Raw genomic sequence first — 17,044 nt, 5'->3', positions numbered from 1 at the left:
AAGTGATGGATATCACAAAGGGAGAGGATCTCTGATTGTTTCTGTAGGTTCCCTTTGTTTAATATTTGCTTTCTGTGCTTACAATGATGGTTGAAATATTGAACATCCTTCTGCCATCTGCGGTGGTAACTTTGTGTATCATCTGTGAACTTTGGGAGGATTTTATTTGGTCCTCTGAGTGGTAGAAATGTCAGGTCCTGGCTGTTTTTGTCAGTGCACCTGCAAATGCAAATATTAAAAGAAGAAATCCAAGTCAAAGTGGCTTGAAGGGAATTTACTGACTCATGTAACTGAAAGACAGTCTCAGGTCTGACTGGATCCAGATGCTTAGTGTAACCAGGAAGCCATCTCTTTCCACCTATTGCCTTTGTTTTCCCCTGTTGGTTTTATTCTCAGGCAGGTGGTGGGCTCTTGGAACACTTATTGCTTAGCAAAAAGAGAGCTGGACTCAACTCTCCCTGAAAATTTATGGTTGACATGTCCATTTGTGGGCCAATCAATTATGGTCAGGGGGATGGGACATCCTGATTTTTTTGGTTGAGTCACATGCTTCCACCTTGGACCAATCACTGTCCAGGAGGACACAACGCTTTGATTGGCTACAGCATACCAACCCTTGAAGCACCTGGACTGAGCTTAAGTGGATCCCAAGGGAAGTCCAGGTAGGTGCACTGCACCAGGAGAGGCGGTGAATGCTGGGTAGATTCTCCTTGTACACCTTCTGGTCCCCTGTGGATCAGATGACCAGGATTGGGAGCTTGTTGGACAATTCTCACAACAGTTTTTCTACATTTCTCAGACTGTTTCTGAAGCATTTTACCACCAAGGGGATGATTCTTGGAAATGTCAGCATTTAGAGCTGAGTTGGCTTATGAAAGGGTCAGCATCTGAGCATTCTTGTCACTACCACCAGCACGGTGAAGTCTGCATAGTCCTTGTATGCCAAACTCTGTTCTAAGAATTCTGTATACACTGTCTTCATTTAATCCTTTCAATGACCCTGCAAGGTAGTAGTAGTATTAATAGCCTCATTTTACAGATGAGGAAACTGAGGCACAAAGAGGTTAAATGACTTTCCCAAGGTCACAGAGCTGGAGTCCATTTTACCCCCATATTTTTAAGATGTGTGTGTTTTCTTAAGTGTCCTTTTTTCTTTCTTAGAGTCCAAATTTTAAGTCAGAAAGTAGTCTTAACTTCATATTCCATCTGTCTGTTTTGTAGAACTGTGTATTTCTCCTGCACATAGTAGGTGGTTAATGCCTGACATGTAATATATAAACAGTGTGTAGATTGTAGATTAAATAAAATACTTCCTGGCCACATTTGAATTCCAAAGCCCCGAGTCCAACTTACCTGCTTTCCCAATTCCTTCATTTCAAAAGCATTTCTGGTTCCTAATTGCTGTATATTGACTAATCCTAGGTCCTTATAAAACAATATTACTTTACTAATTGGATCATGAGAAGCCATTTGTTGAGCTCTGGGAAAATAACAACCTCCTTGCCTCCTGCCACTTGCTGCTCACGGTGTGTGTGTGTGCACATGTGTGTGTGTTTCTGTATTGTGTCTTGAACAGTTCTGCTTCAGAGAGGCACACACTGTCTTTAACTTCACTCTGTGGGACATGATGATCTGAGACAATGGTTGGGGATCTGAGGATAAAGCCTTCTGTGTTTCATCTTGTCAGATGTTTAAATGTGACCTGAAGGGGGACTGGTTTTCATGGTGGGAGGCAACACTGGGGGCTTTACAAAGAAGTGAAGTGGATGAACAGACTCTATTCCTCATAGTGGGACAATAAAGGACTTGAAATTGTGGTGGGTACTGGCTTCGTGGCTGTGACACAGCACATCCAGAGTTTATAGGGGTGCTGCTTCCCCTTCTAATGCTGAAAAATTAGCGGGTGCTTCACATGGGACCAAGGGTAGATTAGTGAGGGAGTGTCTGGAGCTCAGCCTGGGGTCCAGTTTGCCAGGGAAAGATAATCCCAGGCATGTGTGTAGGTGGTAGTGGGGATATTATCTCTAGGATGCTGAATATCAGGTGCCTACAGGGTTTTTAATGGGAGAACTATTGGCATCCGGAGTGGGTCAGGACTATTCTGTTCACAGCAGGGCATGTGGCATCCCTGGCCATACTCCTCTGAGTCAGCGGTCTCCTACCTTTCTGGCACCAGGGACCAGTTTCGTGAAAGACAGTTTTTCCACAGACCAATGTGGTGGGGAGGATGGTTTCAGGATGATTCAAACACTCCTATGACAGTAAAGAATCTGCCTGCAATGCAAGAGATGCGGCTTTGATCCCTGGGTCTGGAAGATTCCCTGGAGGAGGAAATGGCTACCCACTCCAGGATTCTTGCCTGAGAAATCCTGCGGACAAAGAACACTGGTTGGCTACAGTCCATGAGGTCGCAAAAGAGTTGGACACAGCTGAGTGACTAAACAACAACCAGATCTAATGCCACTGCTGATCTGACAGGAGGCGGAGCTCAGGTGGTAATGAGAGCAGTGGGAAGTGGCTGTAAATACAGATGAGTTTCCCTGGATTGCTAGCTGTCTGCCCCTCACCTCCTGCTGTGTGGCCCAGTTCCTAATTAATCCTAGGCTCCCACAGAACAAAACTGCCTAATGGCCTGATACTGGCCTGTGGCCTGGGGGTTGGGGATCCCAGATTTAAACACGAGCATTCTCATCTGAGGTTCGACTGGGGAAGAATCTTCTTCCATACTCACTGGTGTGTTGGCAGATTTCCTTGCTGTTGTAGGACTTCGGGCCCTGGATGTTTACTGACTGTTGGTCCTCAGTTGCTAGAGACTACCCAAGCTCCTTGCCACGTGGGTCTCCCAACATGGCTGCTTACTCCTTCGAAGACACGTGGGAGAGAGTCTGTAGAGCGAGTCTGCTAGCAAGATGGAGTCCTATAAAATGTTGTGGAACCATGGAATGACATTTCATCACTTCCATCGTACTATTCTGATTGGTAGGAAGCACAGGCCCTCCCCACACTCAAGGGGGAAAGGATTCTAAAAGCAGTGATCACCTGGAGTCCCGGTTCACAGTGGACCACTCCACTGTCTGCTGCGCCTGGTGTGGACCAGAAGTAAATAAGTAAGTGGCTAAGTAAGACATGCCCTAGGCTGGAGGCAGTCATTTTTTGCTGGTTTTGGGTGCCTGGGGGCCAAGGCAGAGTTTTGGATATACTTATCTTAATGCCATAGGAAGTGTAAAAGAAGGGAGCAATTCGTCAAATTTCCGATTTGTCAAAAGCTATATGTATAGTTTTATGAACTTAGCTTTCTTAGGTGAAAGGTTACATAGTGAGATAAGAGACAGGAGATAGCTCCTCAGGAATCAGCATGTGTTGCTTTGGAGAAGTTCTCACTGGAATTAAAACCCCACTTTGCGTGGGCCTGTTCTCAGACCTGAAATCCATGCCTTCTAGGACTCTGTTCTGAAGGGTTTCCAGCACGGGTTGTTTGTTTGTCCTTCAAGTTGGCTCCTGCTCTCTTTAGGACTGAGACCAAAAGTATCTAATCCTTAGAATCCTTTCCCCATGAGTGTCAGCCACCTGGACAGGAGGGAGCCCCACCTGCTCTGTAGTCATGAGCATGGCAGGCTCCTTGCATTGACTCTTTCCCCCGTCCTGTAATCTCTCCCAAGTTTAAATCATGGTCTACAACGAGCTCTCAGCAGAGCCTGCCTTTGCCAGTTTTCAGGTGCCTAGTGGGAGATTCATGCCTCTCTCTGTGGTTAATTTATCACAGAGAAAGTGGTTTGCTGGGAGAATCCAAATTAAAAGTATCTTTACAGTTTTGCCGAAGCTCATCCTGAAAGTACTCCAGTGCCCAGGGCTGGGCTTATCTCAGAAAGCGAGTTGAACACCAGATGTTCCTTGGCGTTACTCTCCTTGACAGAATGTGATTGTCTGAAATGTGTCCCAAGCACTGTTATCCAAGGATTGTTCTGGGAACCACCTGCATCGGAATGGCAGCCTGTTTAAAAATGTAGCACTGCTGGGTTCCGCTCCACACCTAGTGAGTCACAGTCTTTGGAGGTGGGGTCCAGATAGCTGTAACTAGGTGATTCTGATGGCCTGGAAGTCTAAGAACCTCTGGTCCATGGAGTTCTCATGCCTAAACTCTGTCCCTTGCTTTTGATAGTTTTTGCCTCTTACTGGGCATTTTCAGCCCTGAAGTTATGATATTTATGGAGCATTCAGAGATAGGTGGTTAGATAGAGACCTTACATTCTACCAACAGTTACTAAGCACCTCCAGTTTCCCTGGCATGGCTCACAGAACAATGGATAAAGCAGGAAACACAATATTAAAAAAAAAATTCTACCCAGTCTCCTGATGCTTCCATCCAGCAGGAGAGACAGAGAATAAACATCAGAATCAAAGTTTGTGGGTACTAGATAGGGCTTTATTTTAGATTGGGTGGTTTGGGAAAGTCTCAAAGAGATATTTCCGGAACCTGAAGGAGATGAGGGAGTGAGTCCTGTGGGTGTCAAGGGAGATCTTTTCAGGTGAGGGGAACAACATGAGCAAAGGTTTAAAGGCAGGAAGTCATGTGCTGTTTTAGGAGCTATGAGGAAGCCAGTTCCCTGCCAACAGAGAATGTTAGTATATTTCACATACGTAAAATATGCACTTTTCAGAGCATTGACATTTTAAACTACAAGTGAGTTATGGAACGTTTTTCTTTAATTTGAGACTATCTGGCCAATGGAAACTAATCCACTGAAAATGAGAACATAAAATCATATAGAAAGTCATGAGAAAAACGAAACCTGATTGGGATTTTTCTTCTTCTTTGAGAAATGAAATAAAGATAAACAAGTAAACAAAATCCAGTAATTCCCTTTTGGTGCTGCTCAGAATGAAGAATTCATTCATTGCCTCTTGACAGTTTTTTGTTGTTATTCCCCTTCAATTTTATAGAATTGCATGGTGTTGCATTTTTCATTTCACACTTGATGTTGTCAGTAGGATCTCAAAAAGGACCAGCTTAGCGGAAGTATTTCAAGGCTTCCCCAATTTCCCTAAGAGCTTCGCTCTGCTTTGATTTTCGAGCTGCTCTCTTTTGAAGCACTTACCTCTTTTCTCGTTGATGTCCCCGTCTTCACTTGTGAACCATCAGTAGGTATCTCTTGAAGGGGATGGATCCTTTGCTGGGTCCTTTTTCTCAGTGGCTTGCTTGGCATTTGTCAGTCCTTCATATTCCAAGGTTGGCATTTACACTTTGCAATAGGTTTCCATTGCATTGGCATTATACTTATAGCTGACAATCAGTGGGGTCTGACCCCACTTCCCAATAGACAGAAGATGCTGAGTTGGTGCCACTGTCATCCAAACGCCAAGTGAGAGTGGGGATTGGTTTCCTGAAGGCTCAGTTCATCTCAGCTTGCCATGTTATTTTTTTCTATGTAATCATGTAACTTGGAGAACACAGATAACAAATAGTTGTATAATGAAGACCCTATGGAAATATAAATATAAGGGGTTTTTTTTTGGTGAATGTCAGGAAATAGTTGTTATATAAATGAACCAGAGGTGATCCCTGTAGGTTGGTCCTTGTATTGTTTATTTCTTCACAGTAGACTAGGACCTGTTAGCTTAAGAGTCAAACTCAATTGTTTACACAAATGATTGTTTTAAATGTACTTGAAATAAGCGTGTTATATTAGACATTTAGAGCTCGCTTGCTTTGCATGCCCTGGGAAACTGTTCCTAAAGTCTGTTAGCGATAGACCTTGTAGCTTTAAGACTCCAAGCTGCAGTGGTGCTTTGGAGCTGTTTGACCTGGAGATTTCCCACTGTCCCGCTTAGTGACACATAAGTTCCCTCTCTGATTCTCCTCTCCCTGGGGCTCCCTGCCCTCCTTCCCTTCTGGCTCGCGGCCCCCAGGTAGTTTGGGGGCTCTCAGGCTGTGAGGGACTCCTGCAGTAGCATGCAAACCTATCAGATCTCTGCCCGGGTAAAGCTTTTGTATGCTACTGCCTCCTTGTGGTCATATCTTTCCCTTAATCAGCCCCCAAATCCCTCAAACTCATTATGGTGCTGAGACCATTGATCGTTGTCACAAGGTTTAGATTATTGTAGTTTTTAAATAACAAGCGTTAAGAATATCACTAACCCTAAAAATATTTCTCTAAAACAAACTTAATGAATATTCAAGACATGGATTTTTCTGGGCTTGGATTGTTGTAACAAATAGGATCTAAAATTGGGAAAGGTTTGGACTGAGAACTAGGATTTAGGGACAATTTAGTAACTTCTATGTTGGAGAGAGGCAGAACCTCAATAATTTAGCTTCAGGCTTGTGTTTTTGATTCCTACCATCCATTTTTTTCTGTTAAAACTCGAATTTCCTTTTGGCAGCCACTACCTGCTAACCCCTCCCCTGTGGTTCAGATGGGGTTAATTTTACCTTGTGCGGGATGGTCATTGATGGGCCAAACCATTAAGCATTGTCCTTTCACCCACCTGGGCCACAGTTATAGGTCCGAGGTTGAATACTCAGTCACGTTCAACCAGTGAAAACCTGGCTGCAGGATTTTGTTCTGGAGTTAAGAACAAAATCTTGAGAGAGTCTTACTTTTCCTTTGTTGATGCGGGTGTGAGATCTGGAGCTGTTGCAGCCACACTGTGTCCACTGGAAGAGAACCCGTCAGCGCTAAAACCCACACATGTGAGAGCTGAGCAGAGTCACGTGCCCAGGGGGCTGGAGGCGTCATCTAAACCTTTGCGATGAGTCACTTCTAAAGCTGGCTCCACTTCCAGATATTTAATTAGATACGAACCAGAAATGGATTATTTCTTTGGTCAACTACAATCACAGAAAATTTCAGAAAATTTGTCAAGTGTACACTGATGTCCTTGGAACCCAAAGTATCAAAGGTTGAATGTTCTCTACAGTAACCTTTATATATATATATGAATTTTCTGTGGCAAATGGAGGGTTTGCCCAATCTTGGGATATGAGAGGAATTCCTGCCAAGGAAAAAGAGTAAGATCAGAGAAATCATATTTGGAGAGGAGGTGGTTGGGGTCCTGCATGGAGACCTAGAGCAGTTTTGAAGGACCTCTCGTAGGGAGGGGACTGGATGCCTAAGTGTATGATCCCTGGAGAGTATGCAATAGTTCATGATGAGAAAAATCCTAATGATAACACTGATCAATTTCTTTGTCCCAGGTGTTTTTCTAAGCACTTTATATTCAGTGATTCACTTAACCTTCATAATAACAGCATTATAGGTTGATATTCTTATCACACACATTTTGTAGATGAGGAAACCAACTCACAGATGTTCAGTGATTTATCCAAACTCTTACAACTGGTTCGTTGTCATCGTCACTAACTCCATCATCTCCCTGACCTTTGTCTCTGGGAGCATCCAGTTTTCCTAGGCGGGCAGGAATGCCTGGTATTTCACAACCATCCAAAGCACAGATAATTAGAATATATTTCTCTTGGGGAAGAGTCAGGGGAAAGGAAAACTAGGGAGTTTGGGATTAACATATACACATTGCTGTATTTAAAATGGATAGCCAGCAAGGACCTACTGTATAGTACAAGGAGCTCTGCTCTATATTATGTAACAACCTAAATAGGAAAAGAATTTGAAAACGCATATATACTTGTATTTGTATCAGTGAATCACTTTGCTATACGCCTGAAACTAACACATTGTCAACCAACTATACACCAATATAAAATAAAAAAATTAAAAAGAATATACTGCTCTTTATTTTGTAAGTTTGTTTTATTAATGTGTCAGCATCTGTTTACCCAGGCAACTAAGTTTCTTAATTTCCTTCTTTATTCACAGAAAGTAATATAATGTAATATATCCTTGTATGTAACACTTCCTCTATGCCAGCACTTTATATTGTATTATCTCTTTGCCTGTGTATCAGTGTTATGACATGGTCACTGTATTCATTTCCGAGGGCTGCCCCAACAAGCTGGGGGGCTTGAAACAACGGATGTGTGCTCTCTCACAGCTTAGGAGGCTGGAGGTCCGCAATCAAGGTGTCGGCAGTGTTGCTTCCCTCTGGAGGCTCTTAGGGAGAATCCATTCCCTGCCTCTCTCCTGGCTTCTGGTGGGTTGTCCACCATTCTTGGTGTTTGTTGACTTGAGGACAGATCAGTCCAATATCTCCCCTTGCCTTCAGATTGCCTTCTTTCCTCTCGGTCTTCTCCTTTTTCTCTCTAATAAAGACACCACTCATTGTTCAGGCCCATCCTAAATCCAGTAGGGTGTCTTCTTGAGATCCTTTAACTAATTATATTAGTGAAGATGCTATTTTCAGATCAGGTCACATTTTGAGGTTCTGGGTGGATCTGAACGTTTGAGGGACCCTCTTCAACCACAACACCCATCCTTATTTTTTCCTCTCCTGAGAGAGGAGAGGCCTCAGCATGACAGACAAAGTGAACAGTGGGGCTAGGACCCAACCTGGCTTGCCTGGAATGAACACTGCTTCTTGTGTCTCAGGTGTAGACGCCAGAGGGGCAGACTGGATTCTGCTTCCGTGGTGGGATCGGCTTTCAATATCAGTCCTTTTCTGTAGGCTTTTGGTGTCACAGATTTTAATTTGTGACCCTGAAGTAACAATCCCCATTCATAGTGCTCTTAGGAGATGGAACGTTCAGACAGGCGAAGCACAAGACAGTTTAGGTAAAGCTCCTGGAAAAGGGTCTGACCCATGGGCGTGGCCTCAGGAAATCCTAGGTACTACAATCCAACAAAATTTCTGAGCAGTGTCAGGGTGCGTGCAGCTCCTAGTATTGTGCCTCCATTGGTATTTGGAGAGGAGGACAGTTTAAACAAGAGGACACTATTGTCCATAGATGATTTTGACTTCAAAGTTGCAGCCATTCATGCTTTTGAATGACCATTGGTTTAGTTTCCTCATGAGCACTTTCCTTGTTGTGAGTTGTTTGGTTAACTCTAACATTAGTAAATGTAAATATTTTGGCTGGTAAATTTCCAATAACCAGAATGTATGCATCTTTTGTTGTCCAAGCATTAATCTTCTTTATCTTCTAGGGCTAAGGCAGAATATGACATTTCTCTATGCTGCCCACACCCACCTAAACTTGCCTGTCTTGTGACAGCTCAAGTTTCCTTGAGTGGGAGCATAAGTCCTACCCTCACAGGTGGTGTAGGAATTACATGCATTAATGATGAAACAACAGAATGGGAAACACTAGAGATCTCTTCAAGAAAATTAGAGATACCAAGGGAATATTGCATGCAAAGATGGGTTCGATAAAGGACAGAAATGGTATGGACCTAACAGAAGCAGAAGATATTAAGAAGAGGTAGCAAGAATACACAGAAGAACTGTACAAAAAAGATCTTCACGACCCAGATAATCATGATGGTGTGATCACTCACCTAGAGCCAGACATCCTGGAATGTGAAGTCAAGTGGGCCTTAGAAAACATCACTACGAACAAAGCTAGTAGAGGTGATGGAATTCCAGTTGAGCTATTTCAAATCCTAAAAAATGATGCTGTGAAAGTGCTGCACTCAATATGCCAGCAAATTTGGAAAACTCAGCAGTGGCCACAGGACTGGAAAAGGTCAGGTTTCATTCCAATCCCAAAGAAAGGCAATGCCAAAGAATGCTCAAACTACCACACAATTGCACTCATCTCACACGCTAGTAAAGTAATGCTCAAAATTCTCCAAGCCAGGCTTCAGCAATACGTGAATCATGAACTTCCAGATGTTCAAGCTGGTTTTAGAAAAGGCAGAGGAACCAGAGGTCAAATTGCCACCATCTGCTGGATCATCGAAAAAGCAAGAGAGTTCCAGAAAAGCATCTATTTCTGCTTTATTGACTATGCCAAAGCCTTTGACTGTGTGGATCACAATAAACTGTGGAAAATTCTGAAAGAGATGGGAATACCAGACCACCTGACCTGCCTCTTGAGAAACCTATATGCAGGTCAGGAAGCAACAGTTAGAACTGGACATGGAACAATAGACTGGTTCCAATTAGGAAAAGGAGTACATCAAGGCTGTGTATTGTCACCCTGCTTATTTAACTTATATGCAGAGTATATCATGAGAAACACTGGGCTGGAAGAAGAACAAGCTGGAATCAAGATTGCCAGGAGAAATATCAATAACCTCAGATATGGAGATGACACCACCCTTATGGCAGAAAGTGAAGAGGAACTAAAAAGCCTCTTGATGAAAGTGAAAGAGGAGAGTGAAAAGGTTGGCTTAAAGCACAACGTTCAGAAAACTAAGATCATGGCATCTGGTCCCATCACTTCATGGGAAATAGATGGGGAAACAGTGGAAACAGTATCAGACTTTATTTTGGGGGGGTCCAAAATCACTGCAGATGGTGATTGGCTGCCGTGAAATTAAAAGGCGCTTACTCCTTGGAAGGAAAGTTATGATCAACCTAGATAGCATATTAAAAAGCAGAGACATTGCTTTGCCAACAAAGGTCCATCTAGTCAAGGCTTTGGTTTTTCCAGTGGTCATGTATGGATGTGAGAGTTGGACTGTGAAGAAAGCTGAGCACCTAAGAATTGATGCTTTTGAACTGTGGTGTTGGAGAAGACTCTTGAGAGTCTCTTGGACTGCAACCAGTCCCTCCTAAAGGAGATCAGTCCTGGGTGTTCTTTGGAAGGACTGATGCTGAGGCTGAAACTCCAAAACTTTGGCCACCTCATGCGAAGAGTTGACTGATTGGAAAAGACCCTGATGCTGGGAGGGATTGGGGGCAGGAGGAGAAGGGGATGACAGAGGATGAGATGGCTGGATGGCATCACTGACTCGATGAACTTGAGTTTGAGTAAACTCTGAGAGTTGGTGATGGACAGGGAGGCCTAGCGTGCTGCGATTCATGGGGTCGCAAAGAGTTGGACACGACTGAGTGACTGAACTGAACTGAATTGAATGATGAAAGGTATCAGACAGCTCGGCATATGGAAGGTGCCCAAGATATTTTGGCATTTGTTAGTAAGTCTTTTTCTACAGTATGATGGGTCAGGTGGTAGATGAGCCATTCCCTGGTCTGTACCCAAACCATTGGATACTCACTGGTCTGGACTGAACTTTGTCCATCTTTGTATTTCCTGATGCTTCATACATAGCACCTGGAACTCAAGACAGTCTCCTTAATATTAGAGAACTAGGTGGGTAATCTGTGGCAGAAAATTGTTTCATGGCGTTGATGATTTCAGAGTTCTCATTGCATGCCTTCCCAAGCAGACAGAGAGATTTGACTTACCCACAACCACAACTAGAGACACTCACTGAGGCTTTGATGTGCAGAGCTTGGTCATGCAGATATGTTTGAATGCCTAGTTGGTTGACCTTAGTCTCTAGTCCCTCCAGAGGTCAAGTTGATACCATATGACCCAGGGTTCCCAGGTAAACAAAGATACTCTAATCAGGTAGAACACCACAAGGGCTTAGAGGTCACCTCCTAAGAGTTGAGGGCAAAGACTCATCTTCTCTTTGGACAAAGTTCATCCTTTACTGCATATCCACTGTGTGGACAACCAAACCATTAAAGTGGATGGCTTAAGTATAAGACACAAACACTTAGATGGGCTGACTGGGCAAGTTTTCTTCTGCCCTACAAGGTGGCAGATGCTGTGGGCTGGAGAGACCTAGAAGAATGAGATAGGGAGGCTATGGGTCTCTGTCCTCTCTTGTCTCTGCTGGGTGGGGTCTGGCCTGCAGTCCAGGCGTCTTTCTTGCTTGTCAATAGCTGCTGGATTGTCACCTATCATTGGACCAACAGGGTGGAATGCTCATCTGGACTCCAAGGCTCCTCCCCATCGTAGACAAGATCAAAGCCTCAGGTTACACTGTGTCCTGAACACCTCGAGGGGTGGTGGAGGTTTGGGGGGAAAGCCCTTAGGTATGTCAAGGGTGGCAATGGTCTAAGTCATCTTGGGAACACCCATTGAGCTTGGACAGTGGAGAAGTCATGTCCAAGGGTGAAAGTTCTGCATGGCCTTGACTTACATTCTTGTTACCAACATGAAATCTGCTTGCTTTGTTTGGAACTTTATACTGAATGATTGAAAGTGAAAGTGTTAGTCACTCAGTCGTGTCCAACTCTTTGCGACCCCATGGACTGTAGCCCGCCAGGCTCCTCTGTGCATGGAATTCTCTAGGCAGGAATACTGGAGTGGGTTGTCATGCTCTTCTCCTGGGGAGCTTGCTGACCCAGGGACTGAACCCGGGTCTTTTGCATTGCAGGCAGATTCTTTATCAACTGAATGATTATGAGTGTACAGAAGAGTCCACATGGAACAAACAGAAAACTACATATACGTGAGCACAGCTGGGCGGGTTTTCACAACCCATAGTGCAGTCAGCACCCAAAAGAAGAAACAAACATTGTAGGTGCTCCAGAAGCCCCCTGGGGGAACCCATCCAGCTATTTGCTCCAAAGGGCAACTGATGCTAACTTCAGCCTCACAGATGAGTTTAACTGTTTCAAATTTTCTGTAAATGGGATTATATGGTGTGTGCTTTTTGACATCTGGCATCTGCCATTCAACCTCCAAATATAGGAGGTTCATCCATGTAGTTTTTTAAAAATTGATTTAAATTTGTTTTAATAAATAGTAAATTGATATCTGTTTGGAGATGTCAATTAGTATACACAGATTTATTCCTAAATTGTTTTCTCCACTATTTTATTTTTGCTTTTTACTGGGGCAAAGTTGGTTTGTAGAATCTAAAAAAAAAAAAAAAAAAGGCTACAAATGAATGTATCTACAACACAGAAATACAGATGTCAAAAATAAACTTATGGTTACAAGGGAGTAAAAGGCAGGGCGGTGGGGGGGCATAAACTGGAAGACATACACATGTGTGCTAAGTCACTTCAGTTGTGTCTGACTCTTTGCGACCCTATGAACTGTAGCCCTCCAAACCTCTCTGTCCATGAGATTCTCCAGGCCAGAATACTGGAGTGGGTTGCCATGCCCTCCTCCAGGGGATCTTCCTGACCCAGGGATCAAACCCATGTCTCTTATGTCTGCTGCATTGGCAGGCAGGTTCTTTACCACTAGCGCCACCTGAGAAGCCCTGACACATAGACACTAGGGTATGTAAAATAGATAACTAATAAGGACCTGCTGTATGGCTAGGGAACTCTTACTCAGTACTCTGTAATGACATATATTGGAAAATAATCTAATAAAAGGGGTGATATATGTATAACTGATTTACTTTGCTGTACATCTGAAACTAACACAGCATCCATGTAGTTTTGTGTGGTACTACACTGTTTATTCTTGGTATTTCTGTCTTATTCCATTGGGTGACTGTATATTTTATTAGTTCTGCTTTTGATGGACAATGTAGGCCGTTTCCTTACTGGGTTTAATACGATACCGCTGCTGTGAACTTTCTTGTGCAGGTCTTTTGGGGAAATAAACTCATGCATTTCTGTTGCACATATGCCTGTGAGTGAACGTGCTGGGCTGTAGGGTCTGCAGAAAGTCCTCGAGCACATGAGGAGGTGCCCTTGACAGTTGGGGGTGAGAAATGCCCAGTGAGGCTCTGGCATTCTTTCCCACAGAGCTTCTGCAGCTGACACAGCCCCTGCAGCCTCGCAGACCCTTCTATTTCATGAGAACCCTTCCTCATCCACTCCCAGGGAAGAACCCACCCCCAGATCCTATCCATGCCTGCCAGACACATCTGTTTTGTCTCCATCCTGCAGGGCCCCTGAAGAAGAAAGTGATCTGGTTCCTAACACACTGATCAAACAGAAAATTAACACCATGTGGCAGAACGCTGGAGCTCCTACTTTGGGGCACTTGTAAAAATAACAAGACACTTAGTTTTTGAAGGAAAGCCATTTACTGGCACTCTTTCCTGCATCTCCCAGAGGAAAGGGGAGATGGGTTCTAGCTCCCTGTTTTTACTCTCTGTTTTGAACTAAGATGGTCATATATATATTTTTCTAACCCACAGAATTAAGGCAGCAGCTGGTGTGAAAATAACTGCAGTGAGAGTCAGCAGCGAGGACCAGTGGGCAGTCCAGGAAGAAATAGATAACGACAGCGTGCAGACAACGGCCACCCTCACGTGCGTGGGCCATCACCCGGACACACAGAGCAGGTAAGCGCTGGCATCCTCAAGGCACCTCGGCAGCCGTTTTGTTGGGGATGGCTGCAGACGCTGATAGCAAAATAATGTGTGTATAAATAAAGCAATGTCTCTGCATTTAATGGGCGATGTGTTCTTTTGAGCTCATCAGCGCAGCTCCGTCCTGCAGCTTCTGAATGGCTCCATTATGGGATGTGATGCTGGCTGAAGACTTTATCCTTTATGCTCTTTATACATCAATGACCTGATTAGGTTGGCAATCTCAAAAATTACCTGCACTCACATTTGTCATGGTGCAGGGTTTGATAACCATTATTTTAAAATTTTATTATTGTTACTGTTGGCAGCGAAGAACTGAAGAATGAAAGGGATAAAATAGAAATGATTTAAGAGGCAAGGGGAAAACCTACTTTTTTAATGCGTGAATGTACGGTGGCTCTAAGCTGTCTAGTAATTGTCTCTTGGTGCTGAAAGGTGGTTGTTTTGCAGATGTCACACCTGGGTATTGGCACATGGGCTCAGAATATGAAGTTAGGTCAACTTCACATCGTTGGTGGCTCTTCTCCAGCTCGGATGCCAGACTTGGGCTTTATGGTGCTTAGCTCACCTGGGAAGCAGAGGGAGGTCATTGCTAATAATATTGCATCCAGGCTCCCAACAGGCAGAATGAGCTCAGGCCTGTTGCAATAGCCTTTTCTACGATCTCTTTGCCTGTCTTCTCTTCCCTTTTGACTGAGCAATGCTGGCTATGCCATACTCCCTGTTTTTTTTTTTTTTTTAATATTTATCTATTTTTGGCTGGATTATTTTGGCTTAGTTGCAGCCTGAGGGCTTCTCTCTAATTGTGGGCACAGACTCAGTAGTTGCGGTGTGCAGACTTAGTTGCCCTGCAGCATGTGGGATCTTAGTTCTCTGACCAGGTATTTAACCTGAGTCCCCTGCGTTGCAAGGTGGATTCTTAACCACTGGACCACCAGGGAAGTCTTCCTGCCTGTTTAAAGCCATTAATAGCTTCCCCTTCAGCCAGGATGAGACCCAACTTTTCAGGTTGGCAAAGAGCCCCCTTCTGATCTCTTACTTACCACCTTCTATCGTCATAACCTGTTCTCTTTCTTTATGTTCTTGTTTTTGGTTTTTGGGTTTTTTGGCTATACCGTTGGGCATGTGGGATCTTAACCTAACCAGGGATTGAACCCACACCCCCTGAAGTGAAAGTGCAGAGTCTTATCCACAGGACTGCCAGACAAGTCTCTCTTTTCTTGTTTTTAAACACTTTGAGGTCCATGATGTTGGGCACCAAAGGAGCACTTGGTGAATGAATCAGGGAGTTAGTGGTGGGAGCATGAGAAATGGAGAGATTGGGTGGAATTTGCCTTTTCCAATGTATTTCTAGGCTGAGTGCTGTCTCCTCTTGGGCAACCTCAGCCAACCTCAGCTAGAACTCTGTTCTGACTGCTTTTGAAGATCTCTTTCAAAAGGAAAGAGAGACTCTGGTTGAGTGACCAAAAAGCCTTCTATTAGGGGTATTGATCAGGGGATCTGGGTGCCTCTCACTCCCAAACCAACATTCTGGATATTGTCCTTAACATCCCTTGGCAGAACTTTAGTCTGAGACCTCAGTTGACCCATGATTTCCCTGGAAATCTCTACTTGCTATCTGAACACCCGTGAATCCTGAGTTGATACATGAAGAGAACTTGGGATTTACATATTTGGGCTCAGTTGCAAGTGCTAGAATTCCCACCTAAAATGGCTGCTACAGTAGGATTTTGTGATCTCATGTGACAAGAAACTTGCAGGTAGGTGTTTCCGTGGTTGGTTAATCTAGCAGCACAGTTGTGTCACCCCAGTGTGCATTCTATCTTTCCACTCTATCATGTCCAGTTTGTTGGCTGTCATCCTCCAGCTTGTTTTCTCATGGCTGCAAGATGGCTGCAGACATCACAAACTTACCTAGCTGTGTACAAAGACTGGAAGGGAAGGGGGCTTCTCCTCATGTATCTTTTTTCTTTTTTTTTTTTACCGGAAAAGAAGACCTTTCCAACTGGAAAGACGACTTTCCCTTCAAGTCTTCCTATTAGATAGCATCAATAAGCAGTGGGTTCCATGCCTTTGCTCAAGAATTAGCACAGTCTGAGAAAGTGAATATTTGCTGTTATTTTCAGGCTTTGTACTGGGAGAAGGTCTTTGCTATCAAGGAAGAAGTGTGGTCAACTAGCCGTGTTTGGAGCACTCTTTAAAGTGGGACCTGTCAAGGATTGTGGCTTAATTTCTGCTTTGACTCCACTGGATGGCTTCCTCTTGATTCCTGGGGTGTTTATCAGGTGGGCTTTGACTGATGCCCTTAGGTACTGCATGAATGAAGTCCAAACAAAAAGGGCTCCTAGGAGCACTTGAAAAAGCTCAAGGCAGGGACCGGAACCAAGAGTGTCTGGATGCAGTATCCCTAGCAACCTGTCTCCTTGTCTTTCCTCTGGCATCATCTCCAGCAGGCTGTCCCTCCTGGTGGCAAGTTGACCACCAGCAGCTCCCAGCATCCATCCTGCTGGCTTGGCCTCTTCAGGGAGAACATGCTCTGTCCCATGGTGTCTAGCACAAGTCTTGGGGCTGCTCATCACTGGCTCTGCTTGGAGTAATGTGGATCTCGTACTCACCCTGAACCAATCTTTGCAGCCAGTTGTAAAAGTAGGGGATGGCTGGACCCACCCGAATGACTTGGACTTCGAGTATGAGAGAGGGTTCTTGGGGCGAAACTGGAGGGTAGAAACAAGAAGTGGCTAGGAAGTCCTGCTGGACCCTCCTGCTGGGCTGGAGCAGCCCCAGTGGAATGCGTGGACATACACCCTCAGAAATTACTGTGTGGGTCTCAAATGGCCATCTCCATGGTTTAAGGACATGGAATTGATTTGGTTGAAGCATTGGACTGATCA

The 17,044-nt window shown here is 44.3% G+C and overlaps 1 protein-coding gene across 8 annotated transcripts in view; it reads left to right on the top strand.

The window, feature by feature from the left end:
- LOC110131117 (transmembrane protein 132B) overlaps window positions 1–17,044 on the top strand; it is a 378,266-nt gene that overhangs the window by 196,690 nt on the left and 164,532 nt on the right. For all 8 annotated transcript variants that reach the window (XM_020883540.2, XM_020883539.2, XM_020883530.2 and 5 more), the window contains one exon: window positions 13,980–14,126. In XM_020883540.2, the coding sequence (XP_020739199.2) occupies window positions 13,980–14,126 (147 nt within the window). The remainder of the gene's footprint in view (window positions 1–13,979; window positions 14,127–17,044) is intronic.

This window comes from Odocoileus virginianus, chromosome 12 (assembly GCF_023699985.2).
Source record: "Odocoileus virginianus isolate 20LAN1187 ecotype Illinois chromosome 12, Ovbor_1.2, whole genome shotgun sequence".
NCBI lineage: Eukaryota > Metazoa > Chordata > Mammalia > Artiodactyla > Cervidae > Odocoileus > Odocoileus virginianus.
The sequence above is the reverse complement of the archived record's forward strand: the minus strand, read 5'-3'. Positions and strand labels throughout refer to the sequence as shown.